The sequence below is a fragment of the Herpailurus yagouaroundi genome, unplaced genomic scaffold, assembly GCF_014898765.1.
Source record: "Herpailurus yagouaroundi ecotype Mexico unplaced genomic scaffold, PumYag 189, whole genome shotgun sequence".
NCBI lineage: Eukaryota > Metazoa > Chordata > Mammalia > Carnivora > Felidae > Herpailurus > Herpailurus yagouaroundi.
In genome coordinates this window covers 2,512,398-2,539,382 of record NW_024412420.1, presented here as the reverse complement: position 1 = coordinate 2,539,382, position 26,985 = coordinate 2,512,398, and the positions used below count along the sequence as shown (strand labels likewise).

Sequence of the window (26,985 nt, the reverse complement as noted above, 5' to 3'; positions counted from 1 at the left end):
TTTCTTAAAAGTACCTTTAATTCAAAGGAATCAATATGCCTAAGTGGCATATTTTGGGGTGACATTCTATTTTTCTTCATGCGTTTCTGCCCAAAGAGGAAGTCACAAGTATAGCTTCTCATCTCCAAAGTTCAGTCTTTCTACAGGGATGTTGCTGTACGAAGCTTCTCAGGGTAGCCTGAGCCCTCTCATTTGCCAGTTGCTCTTCTCAGTTTCTTTCCTACTGCTCAGGTTTTCTTCTGTTCCCACTCTGCTTCACAAGTACCCTAGCTCTTAGACCATTCAGTCTCTGTAGGTCTGTTGTATAGTTTACTTATTTTTTGGAGGGATGGAAGGGACCTTGGAGACTGCCTCTTCCCTTTGTGAAACCAGTGATGTCTCAAAGAATTTGTCCAATCTAGCGTGCAGTTTCTATAGAGAAGGAACCCTCAAAATTCCTAGTGCATGTACCTGACTTCATATAGTAAATGTTACTGAAAAGTTTAATTTATATTTTTGCACGTATATTATTTTGTTATTTTATGAAACCCTATCTTGAAGTCATGTGGGTACTAAGAATTCATCGATACATATAATGACACCATAATTTACCTACTCAGTAGGTTCAAATTTTCCTAAGATAGAAGTGAAGGTCCCTAGATGATTATTATCAGGAAGCTATTTAATATTTAAGAGAAAATGAAACACAAAATAGCCTTTAAAGTGAGCAAAGAATGACAATTCAATGTAGAAAATGATGTAGGAAATTCTGTCTCTTTAATGTTGAATGACCAAAAAATACCAACAGTTATTTCCATTTACCCATCTTAATAGGTGTAGTGGGGACATTACTACTATTTTGATGCATGGATAACATAAAACAAGTTCTAGTATTTTTCCAAACAATGGGTAATAAAAAAAAAAATTCTGTTTCATAGATCATAAAGTTTGGAATTATCTGGATCAAATCCTTCATTTTGATTCAAATAATTTGAAATGTGTACTTTTGTCATTTGCAAGTATTCTGTGATGTAACTTTCTCTCGTTGAATTTTTTTTAATGTTTATTATTGAGAGAGAGAGAGAGAGACAATAGGGAGAGGAGCAGAGAGAGGGAGACACAGAATCTAAAGCAGGCTCCAGGGGCGCCTGGGTGGCGCAGTCGGTTAAGCGTCCGACTTCAGCCAGGTCACGATCTCGCAGTCCGTGAGTTCGAGCCCCGCGTCCGGCTCTGGGCTGATGGCTCGGAGCCTGGAGCCTGTTTCCGATTCTGTGTCTCTCTCTCTCTCTGCCCCTCCCCCGTTCATGCTCTGTCTCTCTCTGTCCCAAAAATAAATTAAAAAAACGTTGAAAAAAAATAAATAAAATCACCTTTAAAAAAAAAAAAATAATAATAATAAAATAAAGCAGGCTCCAGGCTCTGAGCTGTCAGCACAGCCCAGTGTGGGGCTTGAATCCACGAGCTGTGAGATCATGACCTGAGCCAAAGTCAGACGCTCAGCTGACTGAGCCACCCAGGCACCCCTAACTTATTTTCATATTAAGGACTTATATAGGCTAGTTTATAAACCCCGCTATTTTAAGTAAGGAGTCTATTAAGCAATCTGAATTTAAAATTTTGTCAGAAATACACAAACAGTAAAAAACCCACAAAGAAATTACTAAAAGAAGCAAAGGTGAAATCTTCTGATTTTGATGACAGGCCTTTATTTGTCATCAAATATTTGTTGATTCTCATTTGTGAGAATCAACAGAGATGAGTGTTCTCTTAATTCTGCTAATGGGGAATGTTTTGTAAATACCATAACATGCTAAACCTTTGGGACTACTTTATTATCAGTTTTTTTTTTTCTATGACTCCAGAATTTCTTGATAAGAATTGAAACACTCTCACAAAGACTGTGTAGTAGAAGAAATGTTGAATTTGGAGTTGGAAACGTGAGGTTGAACTCTCACTTTGCCATTTATATGCTGCTGAATTGCTATTTAGAGCCTTTGAGCCCAGAGTTTCTCATTTGTAGAAGACAGGGATAAAAATAACTGTTCCCTACACAGGTTTGTTAGCATCAAATTAACTAATCTATATGTAAACTATAAATCATTATACAGAGTAGGTATTGTTGCATAAATCCAAACTCTGGCCTTGGGTTGGGTAGAATTCTTAGACTATTAGAATAGAAAGAAAATTATGGCAGTAATTTATGTGCCTGATAATTGGTTGAGGAAAGAGAATCAGAGATTTAGAGTAACATTCCCAAGGTCTTACAGTTAGCTGAATCTCCCAGCTCTGGAATGTTACTCGTTTTACTGGTTTAATTTTTTTTAAGTTTATTTACTTTGGGGGAGAGAGAGAGAGAGCACACACAAGCAGGGCAGGAGCAGAGAAAGAATCCCAAGCAGGCTCCACACTGTCAGCACAGAGCCAGATGCAGGGCTTGACCCACAAACTGCGAGATCATGACTTGAGCTGAAACCAAGAGTTGAACTCTTAACCAACTGAGCCGTCCAGGTGCCCCTAGTGTTTTAATTCTTGATCTTACTCCCCCATCTTTTTGGTGAAAATGTTTTGCTAAAATTGCACTGATTAAGAAAAACTGAATGAATATTTAATAGATTGAGAGAAAATGAGAAATGGGATTTTTCAAGCTGTAATTTTATAAGTTATATATTTTCTGCCTTGAAATAAAATCATGTTTTTACACAAAGAAACATAAAATTATTTTTTTACATATTGGAAGTGAGAGATAAATAATCCCCCCAAACCTATCAAACTCTGAAGAAGGGGGTCCGTAAAATGTACTCCAGGTTGTATCTTTTTAAAATATGGATTCTTGGGGCGCCTGGGTGGCGCAGTCGGTTAAGCGTCCGACTTCAGCCAGGTCACGATCTCGCGGTCCGTGAGTTCGAGCCCCGCGTCAGGCTCTGGGCTGATGGCTCGGAGCCTGGAGCCTGTTTCCGATTCTGTGTCTCCCTCTCTCTCTGCCCCTCCCCTGTTCATGCTCTGTCTCTCTCTGTCCCAAAAATAAATAAAAACGTGGAAAAAAAAATTAAAAATAAAAAATAAAAAATAAAATAAAATATGGATTCTTGGGGGTGCCTGGGTGGCTCAGTCAGTTAAGCCTCTGACTTCGGCTCAGATCATGATCTCACCATTTGTGAGTTCAAGCCCCATATCAGGCTCTGTGCTGACAGCTCAGAGCCTGGAGCCTGCTTCAGATTCTGTCTCCCTCTCTCTCTGCCCCTCCCACACTTGCACTCTGTGTTTCTCTCTCTCAGAAATAAACATTAAAAAATTTTTTTTTAATATTTAAAATTTTATTTGATTAAAAATTAGATCTGTGGTTCTGTGTTGACAGTGTGGAGCCTGCTTGGGATTCTCTCTCACTCCCTCTCTCTCTGCCCCTCCTGTGCTCTCAAGATAAATAGACCTGGAGCAGTGACCTTTTCAACGATTAGAAGACTGTGACAAGTTTAATGTATTTTACACTTCACTAAGTTAGGTTGACGGACCTTTTAGGCCATAAATATATACTCTCATAAACTGCTAACCCATTATTGGGAGATATATTGAAGTTTTGAATGCATTTAAATTGTATCTTGACTTGGGCTTTATTTATGTTTGTTTGTTTGTTTGTTTTATTTTTTTCCCCTTTTTTAAATTTAAATTTTAGTTAGTATACAGTGCCGTATTGATTTCGGGAACAGAATTCAGTGGCTCATCACTTACACACAACACCCAGGGCTAACCAAATAAGTGACCCCCTTAGTAACCATCACCCATCTAGCCCATCTCCCACGTACCTCCCTCTGTCAACCCCATAGTTTGTTCTCTATCATTAAGAGTCTCTTGTGATTTGTTTCCTTCTTTTCTCCACCCCCCCTTTCATATGTTCATCTGTTCTGTTTCTTAAATTCCACGTATGAATGAAATCATATGGTATTTGTCTTCTCTGATTGACTTATTTTGCTTAGCATATTTTGAGTTTTTAATTTGTCTAATTCTTCAAAACTTTAGAAAGTTCCAAAAGATTCAAGGATTTGTTTTTTCATACATTCTTATTCAAATAATGAATTTTCAGAGAACACACTTTTACACTGCCACAGCCATGTGATGATCTCTGGCTCTTATAGTCAGATGATCCAGGAGTCACTGATATTGTTCATGGTGTTTGGATTAGCCTTGGCTTTTTACCCTTGCACAAGTGGAAAACTGTATCAAAGCCTCACTGATCAAGATATATTTATTACCCTTTACTTAGATTATTTATTAAGTTTCCAATAATAAATTGCAATTGCTTTATCTTCACAGTTTTAGAGAAATCTATAGCTATTTTGAAGTAGTCTGTGAATGAATGTACTAAATAGTCCAATTAAGTACCTACATGCTTCTCAAAGCAAGAAAGATTACTGAAATATATTCAAGTTGAAATACAATACTTGGGGCGCCTGGGTGGCGCAGTCGGTTAAGCGTCCGACTTCAGCCAGGTCACGATCTCGCGGTCCGTGAGTTCGAGCCCCACGTCAGGCTCTGGGCTGATGGCTCAGAGCCTGGAGCCTGTTTCCGATTCTGTGTCTCCCTCTCTCTCTGCCCCTCCCCTGTTCATGCTCTGTCTCTCTCTGTCCCAAAAGTAAATAAAAAAACGTTGAAAAAAAAATTAAAAAAAAAAGAAATACAATACTTAATTGGCTGTCTTTGCATGCCTTGTATGAAGAATGGTGTACATTATTGAGAAAGCCGACTTAATATTTTTGTGAGAAAGTAGAATCATTTGAATAAATGGTTTTCTTAAAAGGAAGTGTGGTCATTTTATTTTGGAATACAGTGGCCAAGAAAATTAGAGTCAATGGCTTCATCACTCTTATTTTCTTTTCCTTTTCATCTTGTTAAATTCTACACACTAACTCATGTTACTCTGGGAGTTGCTATTTTCATGTCATCCTTAAGTGTTTTTTGTTTTGCTTTAGGAAACTCAGAGTAACTTAGTTTCACATTGTTTTTGCATTACAAGTGCAGCTAATGTTTAAAATGAATGGAGTATTATAGTCTTAGCGGTAGATATACAACCTACAAAGAACCTTTGTGAGCTGATTTTAGCAGCATTTTCTCAGCACTTCTGACAGAAACAAAAGACCCCACATATTTTAATATCAACCTTTGATTTATTTTTTTATTTTAAAATTTTTATTTATTTTTGAGAGGGTGGGAAGGAGCAGAGAAAGAGGGAGACACAGAATCCGAAGCAGGCTTCAGGCTCTGAGCTGTCAGCACAGAGCCCAACATAGGGCTCAAATCCACGAGTCGTGAGATCATGACCTGAGCTGAAGTGGGATGCTTAACTGACTGAACCACCCAGGCACCCCTCAACCTTTTATTTTAAATGCTTCAGCATTTTCAGATTGAAAATCTGCTAGTTACAACATTTTAAGGCATTTCTTGTATCTAGAAGATACAAGAAGATACATTTCTTGTATCTTTACAATGAAAATTATTATTTGATGTTTGAGTTATGCTTCTTTCCTATTTCTGTCTTCTCATCCTAGCCATAGACCTTTAGAGTTTAACAGTCTCATTCTTGGGATGCCTGGGTGGCTCAGTTAAGTGTGCACTTTTTAAAAAATACGTGTTTATTTTTGAGAGAGAGAGAATGCGTGTGTGCGCGAGTTGGGGGAGGAGCAGAAAGGGAGAGAGAGAATCCCAAGCAGGCTCCACGCTGTCAGTGCAGAGCCTGACACAGGGCTTGAACTCACAAACTGTGAGATCATGACCCGAACCGAAATCAAGAGTCAGATGCTTAATTGACTGAGTCACCCAGGCACGCTGAGCCTTCAACTCTTAAGTCACATTTATGGACCAGCTTTTAGAATATCTTATTTCCTTCCATAGATTGAGCTTGTCTCTTTCAAAATTCTTAGAAGAATTTAGTTTTGGGACTTGGGGGTGTCTTACCCCCAAGGTCAGTGTACTCCCTGGTATTATTGAGACCACCTTGTATCTGGATCCTACCTCTAGGTTTGTCACTGACTTATGATTGAGGAAGATGGGGACAAAAAAAATTTCAAGGGAATTTTAAAAGACAGTAGTGTAAAATATTTTCAAAAATGGTTAAAATGCAAAAATTTTGATACTTCTATAAGCTTAGTTGTTTAGAACACAGGTAGTTTTTTGCATGTTTTCCTTTATAGTTCTTTGGGGAATGGCAAATGGTTTTTAAAAGTTGTTTTTATTTTTTTTTTTAATTTTTTTTCCACGTTTTTATTTATTTTTGGGACAGAGAGAGACAGAGCATGAACAGGGGAGGGGCAGAGAGAGAGGGAGACACAGAATCGGAAACAGGCTCCAGGCTCTGAGCCATCAGCCCAGAGCCCGACGCGGGGCTCGAACTCACGGACCGCGAGATCGTGACCTGGCTGAAGCCGGACGCTTAACCGACTGCGCCACCCAGGCGCCCCTAAAAGTTGTTTTTAAAACTGTGCCCCTAAAAGTTGTTTTTAAAACTGTGAACTTGGGGCGCCTGGGTGGCGCAGTCGGTTAAGCGTCCGGCTTCAGCCAGGTCACGATCTCGCGGTCCGTGAGTTCGAGCCCCGCGTCGGGCTCTGGGCTGATGGCTCAGAGCCTGGAGCCTGTTTCCGATTCTGTGTCTCCCTCTCTCTCTGCCCCTCCCCTGTTCATGCTCTGTCTCTCTCTGTCCCAAAAATAAATAAAAACGTGGAAAAAAAATTAAAAAAAAAACAACTGTGAACTTATTTTGTTTGTAAGAAGTATACTGATGAAAAGAAAATAACTTAGTTCCCTTGGTTATTTCTTATAAAACAAAATTCCAGACTATTTTGTTTTCTAGAGAATTTTTTGAGTAGGAAATGTCAGTAAGCTGTTTTCTTTTGTAGTATATTGTGTAAGAACACATTATTTGCTCAAATGAAAATTCCTGTTGCAGTACCTTTAAAAACATCTTCAAATAATTGCATAATACCATTATTATAAGTAAGTACTCAAATGAACTCAAATTTTTTTGGATAAACTTTTATCTCTTAAAGATGATTACTACAGGAAAGAGTAAAGCTGGGGAAATGAGTTCAATTATCACATTGTTTGGCTGGAGGGCAAGTTTTAGAATCTTTTCTTCACAGTGCACATGCCCTTTTGTGACTTGTTAATCTTTTTGTCGCAAATTAATTACATGTTATTTATTGTGATGTAGGTAAATGGCTGTTCATCTATGAAATGAATTGCCTATAGATTTTGGCTGAATATGAACGTATGTGGTTTTAAGTATTTATAGAACTTAAGTATGGCTTCTAGTTAAATGATTAGAAGATAGAAAATCCAAAACTCCTTTATTATATGGTCCATTTCAAACATCCTCAGTTAATTTTATTAATAAAGCCCAGAAAGCATGATTTGTGGAATAGAGTTACATTTTGTGAACCTATTATGATGCTCTGGTCTTAGAGAATTCCACAGAATAACTTCATTCATTTTTCTTTGTCCTTTTAATTGCTTGGCTATATTTATATTGTCTTTTGAAAACACCTTCATATAAGTATGACTTAAGTTCACAGAATCAAACTTCCAGCTTTTATGAACTCTTCTGAATGTACCTGTCGTCTGGGCTCCCATATTTTGTCCTGTACTTTCTTCCTCCTTATCATTGTAGCTAGTATATATTGTGTTCATATAAAAGGTACGACAATATATTCTTATTTTATACATATTACCTTGTTTAATTCTCACAGTAAACCTTTGATATGTGTCATGTTACCTCTATTTTACAGGTTAAAGAAACTGATGTTTAGAGAGATTTAGAAATTTGTCCAATTCATGGAGTAGATACTTGTGAAGTTTGAGTTTCAATCCAGTTCTGTTAGACTCTAAAACCTGTTTTCTTCCCACTAAGTTGGATACTATATATCTGTTTCATTTTAAGTGAAGTCCTGTGCTCATCTGGCTTCCCTACCAGAAGGAAGGACCCTCAGAGTGCCTGGATGGCTCAGTCAGTTGAGCATCCCACATGGTTTCAGCTTGGGTCATGATCTCATGCTGGCAGTGTGGAGCCTGCTTGGGATTCTCTCTCCTCCTCTCTCTCTGCCACTCCCCTGCAAAATAACTATATAAAAAATTTTTTTTAAGTTAAAAAAAAAAAAGGAAGAAGGACCCTCTGGAGGACAGAGACCTTGTTTTATTCATATTTATGTCTCCAGAGCCTGGTACAGATCCCAGAATTTTTTAAATGGGCACTTAATGAAAGACACTGACATCACTGAATGGTAGCAGTGAAGCATGTAGTTTTTTTTTTTTTTTTAATGTTTATTTATTTTTGAAAGAGAGAGAGAGAGACAGAGCATGAGCAGGAGAGGGGCAGAGAGAGAGGGAGACACAGAATCTGAAGCAGGCTCCAGGCTCTGAGCTATCAGCACAGAGCCCGACATGGGACTCGAACCCACAGACCGTGAGATCATGACCTGAGCTGAAGTTGGACACTCAACCGACTGAACCACCCAGGCACCCCTGTAGTTTCTAAAGTATAGTCAGTTTACTGGTTCATGTACCTCCTATCCTTTTGATGTGGTTTTACACAGGTGTGCATGCCCAAATACACATACACACACTCTTTCATCCTTAGTGATCCTGTGACAGTGAGAATTTTTGTTCTCATTTTGTAGATCATAAAATCAAGATCTAGGGTTGCCTGGCTGGCTCAGTTGGTAGAGCATGTGACTCTTGATCTTGATGTTATGAGTTCAAGGCCCATGTTGGGTGTAGAGATGACTTTGAAATAAAATCTAAAACACATTAAACAAGAAAATCGATATCTAGAAAAAATGAGACTTGCTTAAGAACATACCACTAGTTAGTGGCAAATCTGTGATGCAAATCCAGATCTTCAAACTTTATTTTTTTATTTTTATTTTTATTTTTTAATGTTTATTAATTTTTGAGGGAGAGAGGGAGACAGAATCTGAAACAGGCTCCAGGCTCTGAGCTGTCAGCACAGAGCCCGATGCAGTGCTCAAACTCACAAACCACGAGATTATGTCCTGAGCCGAAGTTGGACGCTTAACTGACTGAGTCGCCCAGGTGCCCCAAGATTTTCAAACTTTAAATCTTATAATCATCTACTCCAGGCTATCCATCTGTGCTAATTGAATCCTATACTTCATTTCTTAATATGTTTATTTGCTTGTTGAGAAATGATGGCAAGAAAACAAAGATATCCACAAATGGTTGTGTCTAAGACACCTTCTTTTGAAGTGATGAATGTATGCTCTTTGCTCAGTCTGTCTTATCTATCTATCTGTTTATTGAGAGAGAGAGAGAGAGAGAGAGAGCAGGGAAGGGGCAGAGAGAGGAGAGAGAGAATCCCAAGCAGGCTCTGCACTGTCTTAACTGACTCAGCCACCCAGGTGCTCCCAGTCTTTTTATATATACATAATATTTCATTTATTTTCCATTATGAAGCATAAATTTGGGGAGCAGTAATTATAGTTAGAATTTTTGTCAAGGGGGCGTCTGGCTGGAGTGGGTAGAGCATGTGACTCTTGATCTCAAGGTTGTGAGTTCGAGCCCCATGTTTGGTATAGAGATTACTTAAAATCTTAAAAGAAAAAAAAAGAATTTTAGTTAAGGAGTAAAATAGTCACAGCTCACAAACTATATGACCATATCACATTCTAATCAGCTGAATATAGGTCTAGCAAGATTCCTGGCACATGCAGAGGGTATTAAGGAGTCTGTATTGCAGACTTGATTGACGTACTGTGCTTCTTAAGTAGAAAGATTTGCCATACTAATACCTGAAAGAATGATAAGTTATAGGCAATCTGATGTTTTTGTGTAGAATAATCATGTCAGCACAATTTATATGTTGTAATACAGGGATTTAAAGTAAAAATATATATCTACATGTGTAATATGAAACATGATATAAAGAGTACATTTAACATATCTTAAACATTTAGGATTTTTCTTTTTTTAGGCTCATATTATTTTTTCAGTAGAATTTTTTTCCTAAATAAAATTGGTCTTTGATCTGTATCAACATTTTTGACATGTTTGATAGTATATTCATTTTTTTCTAGTAATGCTAAAAGAACTAAAAGACTGGTAAATTTGAGTAGGTAGTGTATATGATACTAAATTACGGGTCAGAAAGACTTTAGCTTATCAATATTTGAAGATGTTAGTATTTTATGTTTTGCAGTGGACAAATTGCCTCCAAGTTTTAATCTGGAAAAGGTTTACAACTACATGGCTTTTATATTTTTACTACTTCTATTAGAGTTTCTATACAAATTATTCAAATCTTGATTATAAAAGAGAAGATGAAAGTGTAAACACATTATTCAAACAGCATGAAGAATATCACTACCATGTTGTTTCTCAGTTTTATTCAGTCATAAATGCAAAGCAGAAGTATGTAACATGTCATTGGATTTTATTTTGCTTTACTAGCTCCTCAAGAGTTACTGATCTATGAAATGGCAGAGAATGGAAAAAATTGTGACCAGAGACGTGTAGCAATGAACAAGGAACAATATAATGGAAACTTCACAGGTATGGTGATTTGGAGAGAGAAGATCTACAGGTTTAAATGATATCCTTTTCAGTGGAGTAAAATAGAAATATATCTAATATTTACTGTCTTTTGTTAATATATGATAAGTATGTGAGATTCTTATATATTTTATATAACATTACAGAAATCCCCCCTGCCTCTTATCTGTGTTTTGTTTTTCCACAGTTTCAGTTCCCCATGGCCAACTGCAGTCCAGAAACAGAATGATCTATTGTCAGAACATCAGTAATAGCCTAATGCCACATCACAATGCCTACATCATTCACTTCACTTCATCTTATCACATAAGCATTTTATCATCTCACATAATCTCAAGAAGAAGGACAGTACAATAAGATATTTTAAGAAAGTTACATTCATATAACTTTTATTAAACTATATTTTTATAATTATTTTATTATTGGTTATTGCTGTCAATCTTACTGTGTCGAATTTATAAACTTTAGCATAACTATGTAGATATAGGAAAAAACATAGTTATATATAGAATTCAGTACTCTCTGGTTTCAGGCATCCACTGGGCATCTTAGAACATGTCCCCTACGGATGAGGGGGGGACTACAGTAATTATCTTTTTTTACCCCTCTTAGTAAATGAAATTTATGGGTCCGGGCCTATACGGTGAATTTTCACAGTGATAGCAGAAGCAGCCTAGCCATAGTTTCATCACCAGTGTTCTGGGTACAAGGTTATTATTTGTTAATCTTATGCTGTGGTCAGTATTTATTTGGCTTTGTTTGCTGCTCAGTGTTATCATGCTATTTTGTAACTTTAGAAGTAGATTGTAAATTTACTTATTACACTAATCCTAAATGTACAATTATCAAAAAGTCAATGTGATTATTGTGAGTGTATTTTATTTTATTTTAAATGTTTTTTTTTTATTCATTTTTGAAAGAAGACAGAGAGAGACAGAGCGTGAGCAGGGGAGAGGCAGAGAGAGAGGGAGACACAGAATCTGAAGCAGGCTCCAGGCTCTGAGCTGTCAGCACAGAGCCCGATGTGGGGCTTGAACCCACGGACCGTGAGATCATGACCTGAGCTGAAGTCGGACGCTTAACTGACTGAGCCATTCAGGCGCTCCTATTGTGGGTTTATTTTAAAATTTTCATTTGCAACAAATAAATTTATACTTTAACCAAATTTGGAATTTGTAGTAAATTTCAGTATATTTAACACTTATTCAAACATTTAAAAAAATAATAATAATAAAAGGCCCTGAAAGCCCTGAAACTATGGCTTTTATTTATATAGATGGTTAAAGTAGGAACTTTCCTTCATGTGTTTAAAGGAAATGAAGGCTTTTTCACTTCTGTTAATTATAATGGTTTTCTTCTTGATTTGTAGTTGTTTGACATCTTAAACATACTGCAAATAATATTCCAGCATGGTAATATTCTATTATAGAAATTCTCTTAGGGGCGCCTGGGTGGCGCAGTCGGTTAAGCATCCGACTTCAGCCAGGTCACGATCTCGCGGTCCGTGAGTTCGAGCCCCGCGTCGGGCTCTGGGCTGACGGCTCAGAGCCTGGAGCCTGTTTCCGATTCTGTGTCTCCCTCTCTCTCTCTGCCCCTCCCCCGTTCATGCTCTGTCTCTCTCTGTCCCAAAAATAAATAAACGTTGAAAAAAAAAAATTAAAAAAAAAAAAAAAGAAATTCTCTTACATTGGAAGAAGTGCAAGCTATCTGAAATAGTAGTTTCTGTGTTTTGATCACTACATTGCCTTGCAGGGCACATTTTGCAGCACTTATCTGACTTTCAGGTTACTCTGATTATTGATAAATTTTATATCATTGCACCAAAAATTTCAGGATGTAGAGATAAGCATGCATATGTCATAATCTCTTCACATTAGTGTGAAGTAACTTCACAATAGTAGCTTTTGCATGTTGTTTTTTCTTTCCTTTCTCTCAATAAGCATGTACATTTATATATTCTTCCCCTGCCGCCTAACCCCTTGGAATTTAAAATTAATGTCAGTATGACACACTTACTGTCCTGTACTGTGGTATTTTTTAACTTTGTATTTCCTAGAGATTGTGCTATAACTGTAGTCTTCATTTTGGCTGCTTAGTATTCCATTGTATCAGTATACATACTTTAACCACTCCTCTGTCTTCGGTTAACATTTAGGTTGTTTATAATTTTTTGCCAAGACAAGTAACACTGCATTGAATAAACTTGTACAAAAGACATATCACATCATACCTAATCATTCTTAGAAATGGGATTATTGGGTTATAGGGTATGTGCATTTGTAATTTTGATAATAACTTTGTACACTTACTAAGTGTCAGAGTCTTCTGAGAGCTTCACATATATTAACTCATTTAATCTTTGTGATGACCCTAAAGAAGTTAAGTACTATGTTCATCTTCATTTCAGAAAAGAAAAAACTGAGAGATAGAAGGGTTAACTAACTTGCCTGCTGTCTCATGACTTGTAGGCAAGATTTGGAACCAAGTAGTTTGCCGTCCCATTTTGAGCTCTAAACCACTTTGCTCTGTGATGTGATACTAAATCACCTTTCATGGAAGGTGGGCTAACTTAGTATCCCAGTAGTGTACAAGAAAAGTAACTTGTGTCCTGACAATAATTGCTAAAATAGTCCTCAGAGCAGAGCAGAGCAGAATCACCTAACCCAGACGTATCATAACGTGAATCACATTGCTTATTTTTTGAGGTTTGTATGCAGTCCTTCAAATGTGATATGGGAAAGTAGGTGAATTTTTAAAGTGATTGGGAAAAGCGAACATTCTCTTTTAACTTCTGCCCTAATGTTTTTCAGACCCTTCTTCAATGAATGAAAAGAAGAGGAGGGATCGGGAAGAGAGGCAGAATATTGTCCTGTGGAGACAGCCACTCATTACCTTGCAGTATTTTTCTCTGGAAATCCTAGTAATCTTGAAGGAATGGACCTCAAAGTAAAGAGTCTTCCATTACCTTTTAAATAAATTTTATTTAGTAATTTTAGAAATCTTTAACAATCTCCTACTCTCTACCTCCTGCTTTTTCCATATGAATTAGTTAAATTTATTTATTTTTGTTTTTTATTTTTTTAACATTTTTATTTACTTTTGAGAGAGACAGAGACAGAATGTGATTGGGTTAGGGGCAGAGAGAGAGGGAGACACAGAAGCAGAAGCAGGCTTCAGGCCCTGAGCTGTCAGCACAGAGCCTGACGTGGGGCTCGAACTCATGAGCTGTGAGATCATGACCTGAGCCAAAGTTGGATGCTCAACTGACTGAGCCACCCAGGCGCCCCCAAATTTAGAATGTTTTAGGAATATATTTATTTTCCTTTCTATAGTTTCAAGAAAAATAGGGAACATACTGCTATTTGCTCACTAGATTATTGCAATTGACTTCTGTCTCATGTTGAATCTTTTACACAAAGGATAACATAGGAAACAAGATTTTTTTCTTCTGGCTTTACCTTTAAGAGAACTTAGGCCTGTGTACACTAGACACACTGAATCTTTAGTAGGACAGAGTTCAGGATACATGGCACTTTTACTGACAGTTTCAGCCAGTGAAAGAGGACTCTGCCCTGGAAATGTGTTGTATCTTTAAATTTAGTACTTATCAGGCCTGTTTCAGATATCATAAAGAACAAGTTGAACTTTTACATGCCTTATCATTTTGAGCTTGGTTTCCAAATTATTATTATTATTATTTTTTTTTTTTTTTTAAGAGAAAGAGCATGGATACAAGTTGGGGAGAGGGGCAGAGGGAGAGGGAGAGATTCCCAAGTAGTCTCTATGTTCAGTGTGGAGCCCAACGCAGGGCTTGATTCCATGAGCCTGGGATCATGACCTAAGCCAAAATCAAAAGCCAAATGTTCAACTGACTGAGCCACCCAGTTGCCCCATCTTTTTTTGTTTTTTAATTATTACTATTTTTTAATTTGCATCCTAGTGACTTAGCATATAGTGCAATAATGATTTCAGGAGTAGAATCCAGTGATTCGTCCCCTGCATATAACACCCAGTGCTTATCTCAACAAGTATCTTCCTTTTTTTTTTTTTTTTAAATACATTTATTCATTTTTGAGAGACAAGACAGAATGTGAGTGGGAGAGGGGCAGAGTGAGGGAGACACAGAATCTGAAGCAGCCTCCATGCTTTGAGCTCTCAGCACAGAGCCTGATGGGGGGCTTGAACTCACAGACTGGGAGATCATGACCTGAGCTGAAGTCAGACGCTTAACTGACTGAACCACCTAGGCACCCCACCAACACGTATCTTCCTTAATGCCGCTTGCCTGTTTGGCCCATCCCTCCACCCATAACCCCTCCAACAACCCTCAGTTTGTTCTCTATATTTAAGAGTCTCTTATGTTTTGTCCCATCCCTGTTTCTATATTATTTTTGCTTCCCTTCCCTTATGTTCATCTGTTTTGTATCTTAAATTCCACATGAGTAAAGTCATATATTTGTCTTTCTCTGACTGATTTTGCTTAGCAAAAATCTCTGACTTATACACTCTAGTTCCATCCACAATGTTGCAAATGGCAAGATTTCATTGCTTTTGATCGCTGAGTAATACTCCATTGTATATATATATCACATCTTCTTTACCCATTCCTCTGTCATGGACATTTGGGCTCTTTCCATACTTGGGCTGTTGTTGATAGTGCTGCATGGGGTGCATGTGTGCCTTGGAAACAGCACACCTGTATCTTTTGAATAAATACCTAGTGATGCAATTTCTGGGTCGTAAGGTGTTCTATTTTTAATTTTTTGAGGACCCTCCATACAGTTTTCCAGAGTTGCTGCACTAGTTTACATTCCCACCAGCAGTGCGAAAGGCTTCCTCTTTCTCCGCATCCTTGCCAACAACGGTCGTTGCCTGAGTTGTTACTTTTAGCTATTCTGACAGGTATGAGGTGATATCTCATTGTGGTTTTGATTTGTATTTCCCTGATAATGATTTGAGCATTTTTTCATGTGTCTGTTAGCCATCTGGATGTCTTCTTTGGAGAAGTTTCTATTCATGTCTTTTGCCCATTTCTTTACTGGATGGTTTGTTTTTTGGGTGTTGAGTTTGGTAAGTTCTTTATAAATTTTGGATACTAACCCTTTATCTGATATGTCATTTGCAAATATCTTCTCCCATTCTGTTGGTTGCCTGTTAGTTTTGCTGATTGTTTCCTTTGCTGTGCAGAAGCTTTTTATCTTGATGAGGTCCCAATAGTTCATTTTTGCTTTTGTTTCCCTTGCTTCCGGAGACATGTTGAGTAAGAAGTTGCTGTGGCCGAGGTCAAAACAGTTTTTGCCTGCTTTCTCCAGGAGGATTTTGATGGCTTCCTTTCTTACATTTAGGTCTTTGATCCATTTTGAGTTTATGTTTGTGTATGGTGTAAGATAGTGAGTGTTCCAGGTTCATTCTTCTGCACGTTGCTGTCCAGTTTTCTCAGCACCACTTGCTGAAGAGACTGTCTTTATTCCATTGGATATTCTTTCCTGCTTTGTCAAAGATTAGTTGGCCATACGTTTGTGGGTCCATTTCTGGATTCTCTATTCTGTTGCATTGATCTAAGTATTTTTATGCCAGTACCATATTGTCTTGATGATTACAACTTGAAGTCTGGAATTGTGATGCTTACAACTTTGAAGTCTGGAATTGTGAAGTCTGGTTTTCTTTTTCAGGTTGCTTTGCCTACTATTCGGGTTCTTTTCTGGCTCCATACAAATTTTAGGATTGTTTGTTCTAGCTCTGAGAAGAATGCTGGTATTGTTTTGATAGGGATTGCATTGAATATGTAGATTGCTTTGGGTAGTATCAACATTTTAACAATATTTGTTCTTCCAGTCCATGAGTATGGAATATTTTTCCATTTTTTTTGTATGTCTTCTTCAATTTCTCATAAGCTTTCTATCGCTTTCAGTGTATAGCTTTTTCACCTCTTTGGTTAGGTTTATTCCTAGGTATTTTATGGTTTTTGGTGCAGTTGTAAATGGGATCAATTCCTTGATTTCTCTTTCTGCTTCTTCATTATTGGTGTTTAGAAATGCAGCCGATTTCTGTGCATTGATTTTATATCCTGCGACTTTGCTGAATTCATGGATCAGTTCTAGCAAGTTTTTGGTGGAATCTTTTGGGTTTTCCATATAGAGTATCCTGTCATCTGCAAAGAATTTTCTCAAGTTTGACTTCCTCCTTGCCGAGTTGGATGCCTATATTTTTTTTTAACTTAAGTAAACTGTACACCCAACGTGAAGCTCAAACTCACAGTCCTGACATCATGACATGCTCCACTGACATGCTCCACTGACAGAGCCAGCTGAATGCCCCAAGTTATTATTTTTAATAGTATCTTACATTTTTATTGTACATACAGTTTACTAAACATTTTGTAATATTTTTCAGTTCATTTGATCCCTAAAGCAACTCTGTGAAAGCAGTAAAACAAGTTTATGATTACAGTTGACCCTTGAATGACATGGGGACTAGGGGTGTCAATACCTACACAGTTGAAAATCCGTGTGTAAATTTTGACTCCTAGAAAACTTAACTAGTAATAGCCTACTTTAAAAAAAATTTTTTTTTAATGTTTATTTTTGAGAGAGAGAGAGAGAGACAGAGAGAGAGAGGTGGGGGAGGGGCAGAGAGAAATGGAGACAGAGAATCCAAAGCAGGCTCTTCACTGTTAGTGCAAAGCCCGACGTAGGGCCCGAACCCATGATCTGTGAGATCATGACCTGAGCCGAAATTGGATGCTCTGCCGAGCCACCCAGGCACCCCAGTAATAGCCTACTTTTGACCAGAAGCCTTTGTACCTTATATGTATTATATACAATATTCTTACAATATAGTAAGCTAGGGAGAAGAAAATGTTATTAAAATCATAAGGAAGAGAAAATACACTTACAGTACTGTACTGTAAAAAATCCACATGTAGTCCCTGCACTGTTCAGACCCATATTGTACAAGGGTCAACTGTATTATGATTTTATTTTGTTTTATTTTTATTTTTATTTAGTTGTAAATGTTTATTTATTTATTTTAAAAGAGAGAGAGGAGAAGGGCAGATAGACAGGGAAAGAGAATCCCAGTCAGGCTTTGCACTGACAGCAAGGAGTCCAGTGCAGGGCTCGATCCCACAAACAGTGAGATTATGACCTGAGGGAAAACCAAGAATCTGATACTTAACCAACTGAGCCACCCAAGCACCCCAACTGTATTATGATTTTAAAAATAAGACATAGAATCAGATTGGTTAAACATCTTACTCAAAGTGTAATACTTAGGGACTCTGATCCAGGTCCTGTAACTTGAAGGCCAGCGCTCTTTTCATTATATATATATTTCATTATATTAGATCAGTCTTTTGGGTAAGGGAAAGGTTACCATAGGGTTTATGATAAAAAAACATTGGGTGTTCTATACTATGTATCTGCTCTTGGCCTCCTTCTGTACCCTAAGAGACCATCATGTTTAAGGACAAGAGTTTAACCCCAGAAAGCATTCTGTAGCTGTGCTAAACAACCTAAGTGCTTCAACAAGAAATTGTTTTGGGAGTGCTGAATCCTAAAAATGAGACTGTGAGATATTTCATTTATTTTTGTTTTTAAGATTATGGCATCGTCAAAGCATTGTGGTATCTTTTTTATTGCTGCTTGCTGTACTTATAGCTACGTATTGTGTTGAAGGAGCACATCAACAGGTAAGAGGTTCAGCAACTCTTTCTATTCCCTTTTATTTGGTTTTTTTTAATGATTGTTTTGAGAGAGAGAGAGCACCAGCCAGGGAGGGGCAGAGAGAGGGAAAAAGAGAATCCCAAGCAGGCTTCACACTGCCGGCACAGAACCTGGCACGGGGCTCAATGTCACAACTGTGGGATCATGACTTGAGCCCAGATCAAGCGTCAGACGCTTAACCGACTCAGACATCTAGACACCCCTGTGTTTCTATTCTTGTACCCTCCCTAATCCCAAACAGTTTCAAAATGGGACTGTTGTGGATTTGATAAAATTTCTGCCCTCCACATTTTTAGATTTGGTTTTGTTTTTTACATTTATATCATAAATGATATCTTAATGTCTTAAAAGATCAAATATTAAAAATATTGTGGCATTTCATGGCTGCTGAGCATTTATATTTGGCATATATCATTTCTTTTTATTTTCAAGGATTCAAATGTAACTTTCCTGATGGTGTTTAGTCAAAACTTTGGTTAAAAATAGCAAAACATTAATGTATTCTAATAGGAAATGGTTCTAAAGTAGTATTGTTTTATATTTTATTTATTTATTTATTTTTTTATAATTAAATTTTTTTTTCAACGTTTTTTATTTATTTTTGGGACAGAGAGAGACAGAGCATGAACGGGGAGGGGCAGAGAGAGAGGGAGACACAGAATCGGAAACAGGCTCCAGGCTCCGAGCCATCAGCCCAGAGCCCGACGCGGGGCTCGAACTCACGGACCGCGAGATCGTGACCTGGCTGAAGTCGGACGCTTAACCGACTGCGCCACCCAGGCGCCCCTTGTTTTATATTTTAAAACAGTTCACCTCTAATTTCAGAGAAGTTTTTATAGTTTTAAATGCATTCCTTTTAACTATTTTGAAGAAATATATGTATGCCATTAAGAGTTTGTAAGGAACTGGTTTGAAGAATTTAATTGCCAGTGTGAGAGTCTAGAATCTAATATGTGGAATGCTTCCAACAAGTCCATAGCTCAGTGGACTTCAGTTTGCTCTTGTTTGAAAAGCATCTCAGTCTTAAATATACAAAAATAATTGTATTCCGTTTTTGTACTTTGATTAAGAAGAATATATTCCATTCACAAATATGTGAACAACTGTCCCACTCTTACTACTGTTTATTATGATGCTTTCTTAAAGTTTTTGTAACTTTTAAATACCTTCAAAACTTTTATTCTCATAGTTAAATCATATTAGTAATTTGCATTTTTCCTATAAATGTCATTCACAATAGGAGGACTTTAAAGGTCTAAAAACAAGATCTGTATTCTAATTAGATGAATTTTTTGTCTCTCTGCTGTCACATATACGAGGAATTAGGCCTCTTCAAGGAATTTTTATTCTTAATGCTTTCTTCCTATTAGAAACTTATTTTAGTTGGTTTCTTTTAGTTTGATTGTAGGTGATAAATAATGTATTTTTGCTTAACAAGTTTTTTTTTCCCCCCACTGCGTCCATTTTGTTTTTCAGTATGTGCAACGTATAGAGAAACAATTTCTCTTGTATGCCTACTGGATAGGCTTAGGAATTTTGTCTTCTGTTGGGCTTGGAACAGGGCTGCACACCTTCCTCCTTTATCTGGTAAGAATAACTTTTAATAAGCAAGATTGAAAGAGATGTTTTAATTGGTGCTTGAGGAATTAAAATTCTAAGATTTTTAGTTATCTACCTTTGCATTTTAGAAGCACTCTAATCCTCAAATCAGTGTTTTTAAGTTTGATTTAGAATTGTTTTGTTTTTCCTTTTGGGTTGAGGATTTAAAAAGAGAAGAGGGAAAAACCCTTGGGCAATTGAGATTGTTCACTTAAATTAATTCAGCCAGGAAATGTTCCTTCCAGGTTTTGGAATAATGGTTCTTTTGCTTATGCAATGGTCATTTTAATAGCTGACGTTCTTTAAATGTACAAGATTTCATGTAAGGCTTAGAATTAATTTGAACAGTTTGCTTTCTCTGTTAATCAGCAAATGAGAAATGGTGTCTTCCCTCATGTTCTCAAGTACCACATGCATACACCTGGATAGTCATTTTTGGTATTCTTACTGAATGTAGTTAATGAAGTATATATAACACATGTCGAACTGAAAGCTTTCTTAAATCCTTTTAAATCAAAGTATAAAATGTACCCCTCCTTAAAAATACTGTTTTACTTAGTTGAAAATGGGGAGATAAAAGATAGGTCATGTAAGTATGGACTTGAGGAGTGAGTGCTCATCAGATTTTGTGCCCTGGATTCCTCTCTTGTTTCACTCTATTCCTTTTGCTGAGGAATTGAAAACAATTCCATATTTGAAAAAAGCCTGATCTTGATTAGGGCAAGACAGGTGAAAAGTTGTCACAGCAGTACTGATTCCTGAATAAAGTTCAACACAGCAAACGTTTCCAATCTTTATGTTTCAATGAATTCATTTCAGAAGCAGATATGGTAAGTATTAAGGAATGATTGTTCAGAAGGCTGCTAAATTAATGGTCTGAAGAATAATTTGAGAATCTATAATTCATAACTTCTCCAAGTTTATGGGAGTTTAAAATCTGGAATTTTAGAATTCTGTTCATGATTGCTCGCTGATTTAATCCCAAATAGGGACATAATCCCAGAGAACTAATCCATATCAGTGTTTCTTTAATAACTAAATTCTTAGACATATAATACTATATTTGAGGTTGAGGGAGAGGAGAAAAGAAGGAATTAGAGGTTATAGGTTACCAGTCTGTTCTTTTCTAAATCTTTCTTCTGAGATTCTTTGGGAAAACCAGATTAAGGAACTAATTTGTAGCACTGGATTAATTTAGAAGTATCTAAAAAGCAACCCAGGTAGCAGATTCTGCTGAATCTTAAAAGTGATTCTAATGAAATGTAGAAATTGCACAATAAGTTAGGGTAAAGAAATTTGAAACAAGGAAGTTATATGTTTCCTGTTTCTTTTCATATCCATGAGAAACCTTTATAAGGTGACATTTATAAAATGTCGTGAATTGAAAACATTATTATTTTAGTTCCATTGATATCCAGTAAAGGTTTTAGAAACATACAAATAATCAATAATTATTATAAAATTCATTTGAGTGAAAAAATCAAGTCTTTGCTTCCATAAATTAACTAGTTACTTCTGCTGGGGGATCAGAGTGCAGATTTAATGGAATGTGGTTAGACTTTTCACAAGTGTAGAAGAAACTCTTCAATAGCTATTTGAGGGAAGGTATTATACTCTCTCATTAAAGTAAATACTATATATATTAGTTCAGCAAGTATGAAGATTTAATTAGGGAACATCTGAAACTGTTGCATTATAGGTAAGAGCTGTATAAAAGTTTTGTGGCATTATCACTGATGATAAAAAACTGGAGTGCAGAGTGGATCAGGCCACTTTTTTCAGCACTAAATAAATTTGATTTTTGTTTGTGAGTAGCGTTTAGAATTACTTTAAATGCGCTAAAATTAAATACAAGTAAGATAACCAGATCTGCATTTTAAACATATGATATTGGCTGTAGTGTGGGAGATAGATTGAAAATGGGAGAGAAAGAAGATGGGCAGTTATGATAATCCTTCTGAAAGACACAGGCTTCCATGGAGGTAGCAGGCAGCATGGAGAGGAGGGGATATTTACAAAAAAGAATTTGCAGAGAGCAATCGAGTGGAATGAAAACAAAAGATGCCATAAATTTTAAATATTTCAGAAGAGTGGTTGGAGTGGCAACAGCATTGGGATGGAACGGGACAAATCTTAGAGAAATTTTACTAGTATAATCACAAAGATGTTATGGTTTAATTATGGGGAAAGGAGCCAAAGGTAATTGTTGGTTTTTTACTTGAGTTGATACCACTAACTAAATAGAAAACAGTTTTATATTCAGTTGTTTATTGAGTACATATTATAAGTATCTGAAAAAAGAAATTTAAAAGGATGTTATAATTATCTTGCAAGGTACATGAGATTTTCACCTGATCCAGGTGGGTTGCTGGTGCAAGTGGTTGGACAGAAAGAAGGGAAATTTGTAAAGGACTAAGAATTCTTTCTTTCTTTCCCTTCTTTTCTTCTTCCTCTTCCTTTTTCTTTTCCTTTTCCTTTTCCTTTCTTTCCCTTCTTTCTGGCTTTATTTTTGGACCAGTTTTAGGGTTGCAGAAAAATTGAGGAAAAAAAAAAAAGTTTCCACGTACCATTTTATACACACACACAGGTTCTCCTGTGTTTTGTTGTTGTTGTTTTCTATTGAGGTATAATTGATATAAAATATTATATTAGTTTCAGATGTATAACATAACGATAGTTTCCCTATTATTAACATCTTACTTTGGGGTGGTACCCTTGTTACAATTGAGAAGCCAGTATCGATACATTATAAACTAAAACCTGTTATTAGTATTAGAGTTCACTTTGTTTTACAGTTCTGTGGGTTTTGACAAATACATAGTGTTTTGTACCCCCCATTATAGTATCATATGGAATAGTTTTACTGCCCTAAAAATTGCCTCTGTTCTACCTATTTATCCTGCCTTCCACCTCCCCTCTACCAGTGAAACCTTAGTAAACAATGATCCTTTTATGGTCTCTATACGTTTTGGCTTTTCCAAAATGTCGTGTAGTTGGGTTTATATATGTCTTTTTTCACCTGATAGTCAATAACCAATAGGGTAGCAGATGTGGAAGAAAAAAATTCATCAATAAGACTGTCCACTTGTAAACTTTGGCATTCTAGAACAGAGAAAAATAGCCAGGAAACCAGAAGCAAAGCAGAATCAAATAAAGGTTTAAAATTTGATCTGTGGAATGTCTGGATGGCTCAGTAGGTTGAGCATCCAACTTCGGCTCAGGTCGTGATCTCACAGTTCATGAGTTTGAGCCCTGCGTTCGACTCTGTGCTGACAGCTCAGAGCCTGGAGCCTGCTTCGGATTCTGTGTCTCCCTGTCTCTCTGCCCCTCCCCTGCTCACGCTCTGTTTCGAAAATAAATAAACAGTAAATAATAATAAAATAAAAAATAAAAATTTGATCTGTGATATTTAAGAAGCTATTCTAAATAATTTGTTATATATATATATATATATATGTATTTTTTTTTTTGAAGTTAATTTTGAGAGACAGAGTGAGTGGGGGAGGGCAGAGGGGGAAGGTAGAGAGAGAATCCCAAGCCTGTTTAAAGTTTATTTTTATTTATTTTGAGAGAGAGAATGAGAGAGCGGGGAAGGGCAGAGAGAGAGAGGGAGGAGACAGAATCCCAGGCAGTTGTCAGTGTGGAGCCCTATGGGCGCCCAAACCCATGAACCACAGGATCATGACCTGAACTGAAATCAAGTGTTGGATACTCAACTGACTAAGCCACCTGGGTGTCCCTATTTTAAAAACTTAACATTTTCTTGGTGACAGATGGTCAACAGAGTTTATCCTTATAGATGGCCACTCCTTTTGCTTTGTATCTGTGAAATGTAATTGTGTTTGGAAAGTCCTAATTATACCTCCCTTCATTTATGAGCCTTTATTCTCACTTAGGGATGTGATACTAACATTCTAATGTCATATATTTTTGTACCAATGAAACTGGCACATTTTCCATATACAGCATGTAACTCCTCAGGCAAGAAAACAAGTGACCATGTTAGGAGAGTAATGCAGTCAGAAATTTAACTATCCTTTTGATAATAATTTGTGGTAAAATAGATGAAAAAGAAACCAAATTTAACAAAAGGAAAAGATTTAATTCATTCTTCATTACAGTACTCTTTACTGGAAGTCATGGCTTAAAAATGAACTAGAAAAATTTTTCCTAAATAGACAAAATTTCCCAATTAGATTCTTCTCAATACGGAAATTACCTCTTTTGGAAGTTTCACTTAGTTCATTATAATTCATTGTACAACTAAATGATCATCTCAAAGGGTTACTATATTTCCTAGAATATTAGATACCTGTCTGTCTGCCCTTAAAATTGAAAAATTGTTTTGGGGTGTTTGCTTGCTCAGTTGGTAGAGCATGCGACTCTTGATCTCAGAATCATGAATTTGAGCCCCACGTTGAGCATGGAGCCTACTTAAAGTTTAAAAAAATAATAAAATGGAGAAACAGTCTTGATTTATAAGTTTGTCAGTAAACAATTTATTTATATTTTAGATATATTTGAAAAGTTATAACTTAATTCCGATGCCCTGAAAGTCCTCATTACTTCCAACATCAGAAGTAAAAATAGTTGTTTGATCCACATTAAATTTAATGAAAATCAATAGGGAAAAATGACTAGTTTGGGCTACCATCAAATTTTGTAAACTGATTTGAAAACAGTGGAAATCTAGTAGTTTTCAGAGAACATGTATCTAGCCACAAAGGAGAAGTTAGATGCTATTTATGTAGGAATAATGATTACTAACCAGAGAGTAAGGGGAGGGAAAGTGAATGGATTTTTTTCTCAAGGGTCAAGGGAGGTTAGTTGTGCCTCTGAGTTAGTTGGTTTGTTCCATTAATTGTAATAGTCAACAAATGGGCTTCAAGAGGTCTGTCTGTTAATTTCCTGAAACACTATACATGTTGTTATGTGTCTACAAAATATGCATCTTTCTGGCAAAAAGGACTTCTAAGATTCTCCAAAGACTAATGCATAGCAACTTAAGAACCATTCTTCTAGAACTTTTTCCTACGTCTGTCTATTCTTTGGCTGCCACTAGGTGGCATTGCTAATACAACCAATGTAACCGCTATATTTGCAAGTTGTGTTCTAGATAAATATGAAACCTTTAAATAGCTCTACTTAGATTATAGATTAATCTATAGATTGTTATATTAGAATAATATTCTATTATTTATCTGTATTTATAACTATAATGCATGTGAATGAAAGTAAGTGTCTTAATAGTTTTCCATATTCATTAATTAGTTTAACAGTTATTAGCTTTTCCTTCTATTGTGATATAAATATTTGCAGGCAGGACATACTACTGTGGCGTGCCCAGTTTCAGATATAATGCCATAATTCCATTATTTTCTTTATTATTCAAGAATATGCAAGTAATTGAAGGTGATTTTGTTATGGGACTGAAATCTTTCATTCCTATCATGAGAGGTAATAGGGCATATGCAGAGTCAAACAGCTCGGTTTGAATGCTGAGTCAAATATTACTATGATATTTGGCAAGTTTCTTAACTTTTAAACCTTATTTTATTCAGCTGAAAATGGGAATGATGCCTGTTGCATAAGGCTGTTTTGAGGATTGAAATAACACGTTATTGAAATGATGAAGTAACACATGTACATGAAATAACACATGTACACTTTTCAGCTCACTGGCTAGTATATATAAGGTTCTCAAATGATAGCTACTACTATTATCATTATTCTTACTTGATTTTATTTAAAAGGCAGTCATTTCATTTTACACACTTTAGCTGTTACTCTTAAGAAATTATAAGCAACATTTCCCACAATTGATTTTTTAAATTCTTCCAAGAATTTAATAAAATGTCTCACAGGTGCTGTACATTTTTTTAAGTCTTAAAATTTTCTTTGCATAGGACTCTCACACCCTTTGTTTATTATTTATTTTTATTTTTTATTTATTTTTGTATTTTTTATTTATTCATTTAAATTCAAATTACTTAACATATAGTGTAGTATTGGTTTCAGGAGTAGAACCCAGTGATTCATCACTTACATATAACACCCAGTGCTCATCCAACAAGTGATCTCCTTGATGCCCATTACCCATTTAGCCCATTCCCCCACCCAAAATCCCTCCAGCAGCCCTCAGTTTGTTCTCTGTATTTAAGAGTCTCCTGTGGTTTTCCTCCCTCTCTGCTTTTATTTTATTTTTCCTTCCCTTCTATGTTCATCTGTTTTGTATTTATCAAATTCCACATAAGAGTGAAATCATATATTTGTCTTTTTTTGACTAACTTACTTCGTTTAGCATAATACACTCGAGTTCCATCCACATTGCTGCAAGTGCTCCCACAATTGATTTTAATACAGCAGTATGTTATAGCATAAAAACCACTGATAATTGTTTCATTTCCAGTGATGATAGATTAGGCAATTTAGATCAATACTCTCATGAAAGTATCTTTAACAGGTTGATAAAATTTAAAAACCCCTGTGCCTGGGTGACTCAATGGGTTGAGCATCTGACTCTTAATTTCAGCTTAGATCATGATCTCATGGTTCCTGGGATTGAGTGCCATGTTGGGCTCTGTGCTGACAGCCCTTGCTCTCCCTCTCTCACTTGTGCCTGTGTGTGTGTGATTTCTGTCTCTAAATAAAAAAAAAAAAGTCTGCCTAAAGTTATCATAGAGAAAAAAAAAAAAGAGCAAAGAATTATAAGGGCAACCGTAATGTTAAAGAGGAAACCTAGACAGGTGATACTGGCAAATGATATGCTTTGATAAACTTGCAGGCTTTGGATTGGAACCCTAAGGAGCCACACTTTAAAGGTAAGGATGAATTAGATATAAATTAGCCCTTACAGAGACTGAAGCTCAGGCTTAAATCTTAAGTCTAGAGGAAAATAAAATCATTCTAGGCTTCACATTAATTCCATATTTTTTTCATATATAAGTCTACCACTCAGTCAAAAGTAATCAGGTATCTGAGGAGACAAGTTAATTTGGTCAATACAAAGAAATAATAGAAACAGATCCACAGGGGATCCATTTAATGAAGTTATTATACATGTATTAATCTAAAGCAATGTGGGGGTGCCTGGGTGGCTCAGTCAGTTGAGCCTCTGACTTTGACTCAGGTC

At 36.4% G+C, this 26,985-nt stretch overlaps 2 protein-coding genes across 5 annotated transcripts in view; one reads left to right on the top strand and one right to left on the bottom strand.

Annotated features, from left to right (window-relative positions):
- The window catches only part of VMP1 (vacuole membrane protein 1), a 128,730-nt gene that overhangs the window by 14,035 nt on the left and 87,710 nt on the right, over positions 1–26,985 (top strand). For all 3 annotated transcript variants that reach the window (XM_040496960.1, XM_040496958.1, XM_040496959.1), the window contains exons 2-5: positions 10,429–10,530; positions 13,341–13,476; positions 18,130–18,220; positions 19,731–19,841. In XM_040496960.1, coding sequence (XP_040352894.1) covers positions 10,455–10,530; positions 13,341–13,476; positions 18,130–18,220; positions 19,731–19,841 — 414 coding nt within the window. In that variant the 5' untranslated portion in view covers positions 10,429–10,454. The remainder of the gene's footprint in view (positions 1–10,428; positions 10,531–13,340; positions 13,477–18,129; positions 18,221–19,730; positions 19,842–26,985) is intronic.
- Positions 1–26,985, bottom strand: part of PTRH2 (peptidyl-tRNA hydrolase 2) — a 57,809-nt gene that overhangs the window by 20,618 nt on the left and 10,206 nt on the right. The window lies entirely within an intron of this gene.